At 35.6% G+C, this 13119-nt stretch overlaps 1 protein-coding gene across 5 annotated transcripts in view; it reads left to right on the forward strand.

Annotated features, from left to right (window-relative positions):
• The window catches only part of iqsec1b (IQ motif and Sec7 domain ArfGEF 1b), a 201567-nt gene that overhangs the window by 35398 nt on the left and 153050 nt on the right, over window positions 1-13119 (forward strand). For all 5 annotated transcript variants that reach the window (XM_067388051.1, XM_067388052.1, XM_067388059.1 and 2 more), the window contains exon 2: window positions 11678-11713. In XM_067388051.1, coding sequence (XP_067244152.1) covers window positions 11678-11713 — 36 coding nt within the window. The remainder of the gene's footprint in view (window positions 1-11677; window positions 11714-13119) is intronic.

Raw genomic sequence — 13119 nt, forward strand, 5'->3', positions numbered from 1 at the left:
TTCTTTCAAACAGGAATAACCTCACCAGCTACATATCTGCCTGGCTAAGTGTCATTTCAGCTGGAATTGAACATGGTGGTAAAACGGGTATTTCTGTTCAATCGACTGCACTCTGCCAGGGCGTTTTGCTACATACTGAGCACACAAGAATCAATAGAAATTCAATTGGTATAAGATAGAGACTTGGGGCTGTGTATTTCTGAACTTATGCGTTTGGTTTTGCACCTGAAAAAATGGCCTGCTATATGGTTTTGTGTACTAGTAAGGTTTCTGCAGTTTAAAGAGTAATTGATGTATAATTTGCATTTGTGCATGCTCCTGCTTGTAATTAACGTACTATGTGGTATAGTTTCCATAGAAATTCTTTTCTTCATAGAGCAGTTCATATCTGTGACAGACAGAATCTAGTTCCTTTCTGTGTGTGTGAAGTTGTGGCGGCAAATCCAAAGGGACAAATACTTCAATAGCAGTGAAGCTGGCGTCTTCTCCTCCTGAGTCTTTACCTAGTTACAGTGGTAAACAGCTGCTGCTGCGGACTCACATTGATAACGCAAATGTACTACAATTTAGACCCAAATAATAGTTTTAAAAGAAAAGAAACGGGCGAAATCAAACTCTTTTTGAACCAAGCAATCGAACCAAGTGTGAAAACAACCTAATAATTGCATCTTACTAAATGTCAGCATGTCCTTTCACAGTCTTTTCCTTTACTTTCAGTCCTTTGAGTTTAATTAATACTGGGCTCTATGGTGTCTAAGGCTCTATACAGTTGTAGAGCCCCATTCTAACAGTAGTTGCTCAAGACAATACTCAATACCTCAAGTGACATCTGAATTAAGCCAGCAAAACTGCCTTTTCATACAATTCTTATTTTAGCAAAGGACATCTATGGTCTTTGAGTGATAAACCCTTCAAATGTGTGAGGTTGCAGGTCTAGGGAGAGTCAGGCCCTCTTTATCCAGTTTAAAAATGCGATTTGCCTTCCAGGCGCTGATGCACGGTCTGGCGGGTGAAAAGGTTAATTTCATTGCCCTGCTGGATTAAACAATTTTCAGATTTAATGGGGAGAGAGGACAAAAGGAAGCGAATGAACTTGACTTTTGGTGACCTTTAATAGACATGGGAGCGGGAGCTAGCCATAGGACTTGGCCAACGTTTCCAGAACGGCACCCACAGGTGGATGATTTTTTAAACTGGGTCTGCTTTTTACAGTTATAACTGCTCGATTATGGTAAAAATCCTAATCACGATTATTTATGGTCAGTAACGATTATTTAACACTATTATTGGTGGGCGATATGATAAAAGTCTTAACAAGTCATTTTAAATATCAGTGAAATTTCACAATTATGAATACTTCAGCAAAAACAAATACTAGGTTAACTAATGTAAGAAAAAAAGTCCTCAAAATAATTACATAAGACAAATAAACAGTCAGGAATACTATAAGAACAAAGAAACTAATTATAAACAAAGCGGAAAATACTAATTAAATAATCATTTTCAGGAAGATAAAACTGTACTGTGGCATTCAGATAAGCAATAGCCTACAACAAAAAATTGAATAATCAAAGGAAAAATACACATTAAATATAGATTAATCCTTATTAAAGCTACCTAGTTATTCAGTCAAAAATATCAGTGAAGGATTTTCCTTTGTCATTTGTTGTTTGATTATCATTAATGACAGACTGCAGCAGGTTTATTAGGCTGCTGTCACTTTAAGAGCTAATGCACGGATCCAGTATACTGTTACACATGCATTTTCTTTCTCAAATGTGTACCTTCCAAAAATGCATTTTGACATTTGTGTGTACGCTTCAAGGCGCATATTTGAAGCCCATTTGCCTATCCGCATTTGACCACCTCGGAACAGTAGGCGTTTCTCAATGTCAAGGAAGGATCCTCGGAAGCCAGAATTTCGAGGATGCTACGTCATCGACATCCGTCAAAGGACTGTTCCAATGTCGAGGATCCTCGGAATTTCAAACAAGGACTGAGTCCTTCGTTCGAAAAATATCCCATACACAGGAAAGGATGCATATGTGTATCCTTCGCGCTCTTCGCGCTCTCAAATCACCCACAATCCTATGCGTGCAGCTTTGCAATCTTGTTCAAAAATGTTTTTAAAAAATGTTGGACGTTAGCGGGCAATATGCTTTCAAATGTAAGTATATTTACGTTACCAAACATTTGTTATAACAGTAGTAAATATGTCAGATAAATAAAGTTTAACGTTTAAATGCCAGTACAAATTACTACAGTATTGATATTATAAATTATACAAATACAAATTACGTTATTGATGGCTAACTGAACCGGACCGTTTTTAGCTTGTTTGCCATCACCGGCATCCTTTATAAATAACTAGTTAAGTTGTCTAAAGTAATTTAACGTTAATATTATACCATTTATACCATTCACAGCGTTATTCATAGCTTTCTCGTATTTTTTAACAGGGACCAAGGAACAAACGGAGGCGTTCATACGTCTCCGTGTGGAAAACATAGACTGTAAAGGTAGAAAACAAGCAGCTGTTTACCGGGGGGTAATGACACAATGACGTGCACTTGCTAGTCTGTTCCATTTACGTGTTCTCTGAATGCTAAAGAGGAGCCTCTCCTAGACTCTGAAGGAAGTGACTTGGAAGGACCAGTCCTGCCAAGGAAGTATCCTTGACATTGAGAAACGCCTAGTGTCTCTTTTGCGGCTTAATATGCATTTAATAACAGTTTATTATCAAACAAATCCCACAGTTTCGCAACAGTAGACTGTATTTTACAATGTTACATATTTGGCTGATTTGGATGTTAAGTTTCTGCTTTTAGGGAGGAATGAAAGAGCACCGCTATGAAGGAAAGAAATGTACGCTAGACAGAATGCGGCAGCGGCACAATAATCGTTTACCTCGATTATTTTGTTTTCATTATCGTAGGAAGCCATAATCGAAAATTTTTTGTTTAAAACCATGATTTTAACATGCAGCAGGGGAGATGAAATTATACTTTATGATACAAATCTGTGAAACTTGGCATGGTTTTAACTTATATATATATTCTCAGGCATCAAGCAACACAGTGGCCAGAAGTTTACTTTGTAATAATTCATAGCCCTGCCCATGTCTGCTCTCCCAGTTGGGTTCTGTCTTGAGCAGGGAAGTTCTACAGTGTGAGTAAATTTCTTTTGTCCTGAAAGGCCAAACAGAAGACAACACTATGTCCCACTGTGGCCATCATCTTGAAAATTTAAGAGGTTGGAATTATTTATGCCGCCACAAACACTGACTGTTCTGAACATCCTTTTAATGAGGGGCAGTTAAAAGTTCAAAGCATTAGAACCAAAGGATAAACATTTATGAACCAACAGACAATCAGAAACAAATAAAGATAATAAAACCACACAAGTGCTTAATATAGATAAGAATACAAATGTTTAGTGCGTGTGTGTGTGTGTGTGTGTGTGTGTGTGTGTGTGTGTGTGTGTGTGTGTGTGTGTGTGTGTGTGTGTGTGTGTGTGTGTGTGTGTGTGTGTGTGTGTGTGTGTGTGTGTGTGTGTGCTTTTGTTTATATTACATTGTGGGGACCAAATGTCCCCATGATGTAATATAAACCTGAGTTCACCTACATCGTGGGGACCAGCCAGCGGTCCCCACAATGTAAATGGGTTTATAAATCATATAGAATGAGTTTTTGTGAAAAAGTAAAAGTTTGCACAGTTTCCTGTGAGGGTTAGGTTTAGGGGTAGGGGCAGGGTAGGGGGATAGAATGTACAGTTTGTTCAGTGTAAAATGCATTGAAGTCTATGGAAAGTCCCCACAATTCACAAAAACAAACATGTGTGTGTGTGTGTGTGTGTGTGTGTGTGTGTGTGTGTGTGTGTGTGTGTGTGTGTGTGTGTGTGTGTGTGTGTGTCATTCAAAGCTCAATTTGTTGAGGATGAATTACTGAAGCTGCCCTAATTTTCTCAAAGTATCTGAATCCAACTGGTGAATAGTGCTAATGTGCTGGACGATTAAGTAATTGCCCACATTCCATTCCATTGTTGCCTAATAATAAGAATGAAACTCTTCCCGTCTTTATTGTAGGACGTTGTTTCTCTAAAATGGTTTGCTCTGTTTTTATAGGTTAACTTAGTAAGGAAAAAACAATGCTATATGCAAATAAATAGAAGGTAGCAAGAATAGCATAATTAACCAAATTTATTACATTTTGAAAAAAACGAGGATGTTGTAAATATAAGTGTACATGTGCATTTTCTCAATTTGTACATTTATATGACCTTTCCATCATTGATCACTCTCTTAAAGTTAATCGTTGAAAGCACTAATAGTTTGTCTTTCAAATATTTTTTCCATGTTTTGTTCTATTTTCTATATTTTTCATCTACGTAATTCATTTGTACCATGAAGCAAATCTGTAATACCACACTTAATCATATCTTGTGGTGCTCAGATGTGGCTGTGATGATGGTGTCACTGTCATAGCAGTCATTTAATGTAATATTTTGTGTAATGGGGCTTTGCTTTAAAGGTTCTATAAATGTACATCAGTGTCTAAAGCTGGGAGGGTTTGCATTAGCTTGGACCAGACAGCTAGTATTGATGGCTCTGTTTGGCTGCTATACTCTCTAACATGGCTGGAAACCATCCCTTTTGCCTGGAAAGCCCTCCAACCCTTAATATTTTACCCACAAATGTAGCTATATAACGCAGTGAATACCAATAAGCTTTCTGAACATAACCTGTTCGGGTATATGGGTAGATATGATTTGTTATTCAAATTGAATGCCTTGATTTAATTGTGTTCATAAGTATGCCATGAAAACAAGCTTAGAAATGATGATTGATTTTGATAGGACCTCATTAGAGCGATAACGATTAGGGTCATTATAACCTTGTGTTGTGGTGATTGAGCAGCAGTGTTATGTTTCATTGAATTGACATCGCTCTCCGATACCATGATACGTGAGTTTCATTAGGCCAGAAAAGATGGATGGACGATTGAAACATTGTGGATTAAATATTATGTTATTTTAAATAGTTTTATCAGTTTCCCATACGAAGGAAATTTTCTAGAACTAATTGAATTATGTATGTATATATTGGGAGACAGATTTTTTTTATGTAGCTATTTATAGCCACATTTTTGTTTGTAGTAACTTACTACCCTATGTACCCTCTCTAAGCGAACATTAAGATTTTATAAGTAAAAATTGGAATTTTAAAACATGGTAGATTTCCTTTCTAATCCAGGTTAAGCTTGGTTTCAAAGTGTTGTAAACTGTGGATTTTGATGCTGACGCACACTAAGACCTTCAGACTGTGCTATCTTTGTGTCCTTCGTCGTGTGGTCTGTTACTCTGGAGTTTTTTTTTTTAAACATAAGTCACTGGAGGCCTCAAAACGATGGCTGTGCAGCAGTTTTCTCAGACATCTGTTCCATGGCCACTCCTGTGGGGAGGCATTGCCATGGCTTTGAAGTGCTAGAGCTGTGATGTTAGATTTGTGCTTGTCTCACACTTTGTGGAGGGAGTCCAAGTTCTCCTTACTTTAAAAAGCCCCAGTACACTGAACTTTTTTTTTTTTTTTTTTTGAACTGCTTCTTGTTAAGAACTGATCTGACTTTCCTGACTTCCTTTTGATGATATTTAGCCTTCTGGAGTATCACAGTATAAGACCTGTTCTCTGGCTTTTAATATTAAGATGGAATTTCATTTTCACTGAAGGTGATGCTTATTAATTTTGTTTTGAACATTTGGAGCTTAAAATTCAGTGCTCGCAAAAACAGTGCAATAGGTGTAACAGAACGGAAGGAAAGGCGTCAGGGCGAACGGCAGGCAAGGTCCAAAGTTCAAAATCCCCAAGCACCAAATTTGAGTTAAAATTAACAGAATAAAACTTTTTTAGGAACTGCAGTGTGTTTAAAAATATAGATTTCTCAATTTTAATTGATTCTCATTTTGACAAACCAATATTGATTCTTAAAGGGATAGTTCACACAAAAATGAAAAATGATCCCATGATTTACTCACCCTCAAGCCATTCTAGGTGTATATGACTGTCTTCTTTCAGACTATTGGAGATATATTCAAAAAATATCCTTAGTCCTCCAAGGTTTTTAATGGTTGTGAATGGGTGGCCATTTTGAAGACAAAAAAATGCATAAATGTATCCATCCATAAATAAATGAATCCATATGACTCCAGAGGATAATAAAGGCCTTCTGAAGCAAATCGATGCATTTGTGCAAAAATAAATATTCTTTTTTTTAAAACTTTATAAAGTAAAATAACGAGCTTCTGCCGCGACAGACATACGCATTTGACATACATCCAAAAAGCGTCCACAACATAGCGCACACAATGCCATGCATGACATTCTACACAATGACATGATGTACTACATGTTATAGCGTAGGATATAGCTTGGTATGACATGTCATTGTGTAGAACATCATGACGTTATGTACTATGTAGTACACTTACAAAGTTAACACTTTTTGTATGTCAAATGCGTATGACTGTCACACCGGAAGCTCGTTATTTTACTTTATAAAGTTTTAAATAAGAATATTATAATGTTATGTAAGCAATAAGGTACGAGAGGCTGTGCTGTATCGCGAATAAGTCACGGCTGAAGGGCGTTGTTAAGCACAACGCGAAGCAGAGTTGCTTTTATGAAACGGTTACCACACAATACAAATATTAAAGCCAAAAATATGTATCAATGCAACTTTCATGAAGTAAACTTTAACTTAAAGCCTTCCTTCCGCCGGAAAAAATAGTCCCTGACCGAGAACAGCAATAGAAGTTACATTATTATGCCATTAGATGGCGGCAAAGGTTGTTTTTATGAGTGTGTCAGTCAGTAGCGAAGACTTTTACATTGAAAAGTCTGAATTGTTGTGAACAGAAGACGCAACTCACAATTGCTTTGACTAGTGCTGTCAGTCACGGGAAAACCCATTAACTGATAAAAGGACAAGATAATATATCGGACATTTAAACAATTTTTTTTATTATGAACATAGGGCTGACCTGAAGGAAAATGCTAAATCTGAATGCAGGTAATAAAGTCACTCACTCGATCTCTTTCTCTCAATACACTTGTAGTTCTACATAATACAGTAAGCTTCAATGAACAACAAAAGTTTACATTGCTAAGAGTGGTTGCTAAGTGTGTTGTGTAGTGATACACAGAAACGTTTATTATAGTATATATATTCAAGTATTATCTTGAATAAAACACAGCTATTGACCAATCAGAATCAAGGACAGGAACTAACCATTTTATAAATTATTATAAAAACTGCCGTATATGTAATTTAAATTCAAATAGCCTATTCAAATCAGTTAATTTTAACCTTTAATATTATAGTAATGTACCAAAGTGTTCCCTGTATAGGGTTCACTACTTTAAAGTGTCTAACCTGGTTTGGCTTGTGGTTAACCAGAGCTAACTAGGGATATGTAATCAAAGGCACAGCAAAAATTGCATCTGCATAGCTGTCTGCTGAGAGCATTGAATGGAATGCAGCTGATAAAGAGAGAACAACCTTCTGTTGTTGTTGTTGTTGTTTTTCTGTCAAGAATAAACAGGTCATGTCTTCTAGCCAACTGTCTGGTAAAGGATTCAGGTTTCCTATTGTGACTTTCAAGATGTTTCAGTTGAGTGGCAACGGTTTGGTTTGAACAATAATGGGGTGATGTTTGTTTGTTGTTGTTGCTGCTGTAGAGCTCAACAGTAGGGTTCCAGAATAAAATCTCATTCATTTTCTCCATAGAATTTTTTTTTTTTTTTTTTTCAAGGCTGATCTACCATGAGCTCCACGATATTAGTAATATATATTAGTAATAAACTTAAAATATTTAGTTTTAATTGAGTCAGTCCTACAAAACTTCATCTTTAAAAGTTTGGGGTTGGTGCGATTTGTAATATTAATGTTTTTGAAAGAAGTTTCTTATACATTTATTTGACCAAAAATCAGTGTTGGGTCAGTTACTCTAAAAAAGTAATTTATTGCTAGCTACTAATTACATCTTCAACAGTGTAATTAGATTACTGTATCAATTACTCTCTCTAAAAATTATTGGATTACTAATTACTTTTTTAAATTCCATATCAACCTCGAGCAGTTGAACAATACAAGGATAGACACGAAACTGCCCTTTTAAAATTCTTTCAAATAAACAATATACAATTGTGTAAATTATTCTTGAACTGACCAAAGTATTTAAAGGGAGAAGGTTACATTAAAAACATACATTTTAACATACATTTTTTGATGTTAAGTCCACTATAGTTTTATATAGAATTGTTATATAGTCTGTATAGTATTTAATGCAATTACATCAGAAGTAACTGTATTTAGATTACAGAAAAAAATAAAAGTAATCCCTTACTTTTCTTTTTCAAAGGAAAAGTAAGTAAATTACAGTAATTAGATTTCTTAGTAATTAATTACACCCAACACTGCCAAAGATACAGTAAAAACAGTAATATTGTGAAATAGTAATAGCAAAGTCGATAGTTTCTAAGCAAAGCAAAGTCAATAGTTTCATATTGTTACCATTGTTATTGATTTGATTGAATTTAGTTCTGTGACTTATAAAATATGTACACATCTTGTCTTTTTTCACTTGTAATACTTCTGGTACCAAAGCGGCTGAAAAGTGTGTGGTCACTGTTGTGCTCCATTATTAATTTTTAATTATTTATTAAAATTATTATTATTATTATTATTATTATTATTTTGCTCTAGACCACATAATGGCTTCTCATATCACCAACAAACTGAAGTATTCATAAGTACAACAATGTGAGATCAATGAGGTTAATTTTGAATGGTAAAAAAAAAAAAAAAACTAACAGCAATTTAGTGCAAAGTATAGGTGCATTTGTGGCATTGTGGATCTTCTCATTCCCTCTTGCATTGCCTCATTTGCCTAATTGCTTGATTTGCCTATATTGTATTATATTATCATGGCACTATAACAGCATTATTTTAGAAAAACTAACACCCGCTAAACCATCATAATGAACCACATATGACCCTATTGGGCTGCTTTATTATCTCTTTGTACTTATAAATGAGGAATATTTGCACTTCTTTTTTTTTTTTTTTTTTTAGATAATGTATATGTGATAATTAGTAAATGCTGAGCGGTGTGTTTTCAGCTGAACTTACAGTTAGCAATGCCAATAATTAGCAGAAGCAAAACAAACTAATCTGGGGAAATACTATAAATTAGTGTAATGTGTTTTGTTTAGGTTTATAGCCAAGTATTGCTGACAACCTGCAGGTAGTTCATTCTTGCAGTCCAGACAGGCGAGCTAGAGCACTAACTGCTGTGTCAGCAGAGCATCTAATTCATTGACATATGAATCTGCTAGCAGCTTGCTTAGAATACTATTAAAATCAGTTTTGAAATCTGCCATCAGCCTAGTCGGGAATAGCAACAACACAGCTGTGGAAGTAAAAGAGATGACCACCAACAAAAAAGCACATTTAGAATTCCTCACATATGTAGGGACAACTACACAGCTTTTTGATGTTTGCAGGATATGTATGCCAATACCATCTGGTCTCAACATCAACACAGTGGTCACCTCAACAGCTCTCTGGCTCAATGCAGTTTTCATTTAGTGTGACCGTTTTGTTGTGTAATGGGATCAGAACCAGTTTTCTGTCCAAAAGCTTTCTGACATCTGTCCGAGGGCGAGGCTGCTGGCACCTTTAGTCCAATGAGAACCGTAGAGTTTCTAAAAAAACCCTTTTTCTCAAAAATAAACTTGTGAATTATTGAACAAGGGCTTGGGCTAGGGGATGCCTGAGGAAATCTGCCAGTTGCAAATGTGAATATTAGAGCTTTCCATCACATATGGAGAGCCTGCTGGTATAGAATCTGATCGCCACTGGGTGTTTACAGAATGATGAATGCTTCTTTACGTTCTAGAAAAGGTGTAACAACAGAATTTAATTGTTTAAATGTGACGGGGATCTATGCCTGTCTTTGGGTTGTTTACAGCTGATCTGTCAATCATTTATTATACAATATACAATAAATAATTTCGTAAACATAGAATATATATATTTTTTGTCTTTAAAACAATATTTTTGACCTAATGAACAGTGATTCAGAAAGAAAAACTAATATAATGTGGCTGATTCATTTGGTTATATCATAGTTATAATGTCTATTTAGAATGTTATTAAAGGGTTAGTTCACCCACATGTCGTTCCAAACCCATAAGACCTTCGATCATCTTTGGAACACAAATTAAGATATTTTTGATTAAATCTGAGGTTTCTAAATCACCTATAGGCAGCAACGTCATTGCACCTTTCAAGGCCCAGAAAGGTTGAAAAGACATCGTTTAAGTAGTCCATGTGATTACAGTGGTTAAAACTTAATGTTATGAAGCACGAGAATACTTTTTGTGTGCAAAAACAAAACAAAAATCATGACTTGAACCACTGTATTCATATGGACTGTTTTAATGATGTCTTTACTACCTTTCTGAACCTCAAAAGGTGCAATGACGTTGCTGCCTATAGGTGGTTCAGAAACCTCTCTGATTTCATCAAAAATATCTTAATTTGTGTTCAGAAGATGAACGAAGGTCTTATGGGTTTGGAACAACATGAAGGCGAGTAATGACAGAAATTTCATTTTTGGGTGAACTAACCCTTTAAGACAACATGTAAAAGATTCTGTGACTTCATTCAATAAGGGATTCGTCAGACTGATTCAAGTAGTAACTTCTAAGTTTGTGAGTTTTTTTTAATGATTCATTAAAAGGGCCGAATCAAGAGTTAAGCTGGGTTCACACTGTGCGATTTTGGCCACGATTTGGTCGTCTGAGACAAATTTTGCAAACCCCAAAAGATTCCTATAATCCTAGCCTAAAATCTGTAGTCTTTGATCGCTAGTTTGACATGTTCACAGACAGCCGGTTAATGACCATTGCGATTAAATTTTACCTCCGACGATATTCTGGCAGTGTCAGAAGATTTAGTGCACAATCCTCCAGTGTGACTTCTCCTACGACGAACGTCAAATTGTCTTAGTTTTTCAAGTCAAGCCGTGATCAAAATTAACGATAGAGATGTCGTTGTTACACTTCAGTCCCGTGTGTAACGCAGCTCACTGTCATCGAATGTGTATGTTTTGATGATGTATAACTACGGACAAGTTTTCATGCGCGCGTCCGTTTTTAACACGTCTTGACTGTCGTGCAGTCTGACATTAATGACAGCTGAGATCCTACAGTGTGGCATGAGGATCATGTTTGTACAGTTTGACAAGTAACCATAATAAAAGACTATTATAAATCACACAGTGTGAACCAGCCTTTATTTGTTTGTGAATCGTATTATACATGTTGTGTTGCGCTGTATGTTTTTAATTATTTTACTTGAGTGAATGAGTTAATAAGAATCATTTGTTTATGAATCAGACTACACAGGTGAACATTATTGCATGCATCACTTAAGGATTTATACTATTGGCAAGACGAATTTGGAGTGTTATGGTTCAAAACAATGAGATGGCTATCACTCTTTATGTACAAGGAGGAATTTATTTTTGTTGTTGTTGGAAGTTTAATATGTCAAGTTTTTCACGGTCTCTTTCAAAATTTCAACTTCTAACACTGTCTCTCTTTTTCCTCCCACAGGAATGAAAGTGAGGGCTTGCATGTCTCAAATGTCAGGTAGGTTAGGAGAGGACACCCTCTCTGTGGATCTTGGCTCATCTGCTGTCATCACGATGCTCGTAGTAGATGCTCAGAGAACTGCATTTCTCATTGCCATGCCAAAGTGATGCACGTTATTTAACACGTCATTTCCATGACTGAGTCATGCATGTTTGTTCGCATTTTCCACGCCCTGTCTCGGACAGGCATTAGCTTTCTGGATGGGCATCCTCATTGTCCCCATCACAGACTTGTAATCTGTCTCCCTCATTGGGGATTTGTAGGAAACACTGACAATCTTTTTTCTGGTCTTTTTCTAGGGCTGATTTTCGGATTATGTGGATTATTTTTAAGCTTTTAAATTTATGTTCAAGGGCATTGTGTAACCAGGGACATACAGTATCTTTGAATTTCACTTTTTTGTCTCCAATTTGATTCTAACCCTTTATCTATAAACAGCTGAATAGCACCTTAGGCATTTAGAAATTTATTCCCCTGATTTTTTGTTTTTATTTTTTTCAGCATGGCCAGTTTTGTCTACACCACTTTATAAAATAAAAAGTGGCAATGATATTTATTTATATCAAAATTAAATTAATCTGTCCTATTAAAATTAAAAGTTATAATAGGGCATATTAGAACCACTTAAAGTGCAAATTGTAACCAACAGACCAACAATTTATTTATTTATTTTTATTTTATTCTGAGACAGTGGTAGATGAAGATATCAAATGAAATATGTCACTGGTTCATTCAAGCATTTGATTTTGTCAGCAGGAATAATTAATGAGCTGAATGTTGTTTTGTTTTTGTTTTTTGGACATTTCTAATATTAATTTACATTTCGGTTTTGATTTGGAGATGAGCAAAACCTCTACTATAAACCTAATTTCTTTATTAATACCTCACATAGATCATTTATCAATACTTTAAATGTATTTGTGCATAATCTAATTATTCATAAGCTTAGCTAAGCCTTTGGATTTCATAACGTTACAATCAGCATGTCTTTTTTCTGATGGCCATAAATAAATTGCACATACTGTACAGTAAAACATCAAACCTTACACTTTGGGAGACCTTTTTGTCATCTTGGGATTGCTGACTTATTGCTCAAGTGCCAAGTGGCAAAAAATAAGACGTATGTGTCTACTTGACACTTCAGTGAGACATTGTGGATGTTTTTTCATCAATTTAGAGCCTTGGATCTCTACATCATTGTGATAGATGCTCTTAAAGGACAGGTCTTCAGAACACCTGTGAAGGAGATCTTTGTTAGTAATCTTTGTTTGTGAGCACTGTTGTTGTTTATTTAACACAAATTAAAATGAAAAGACGACTGCTTGTAGTGTCCATACGGTTGGCCGTTTATGGGTGTTTCAACACTAGGTTATTAACAGGCTTAATTAGATTCTCGCTCAGTT

The sequence above is a fragment of the Chanodichthys erythropterus genome, chromosome 6 (genome assembly GCF_024489055.1).
Source record: "Chanodichthys erythropterus isolate Z2021 chromosome 6, ASM2448905v1, whole genome shotgun sequence".
NCBI lineage: Eukaryota > Metazoa > Chordata > Actinopteri > Cypriniformes > Xenocyprididae > Chanodichthys > Chanodichthys erythropterus.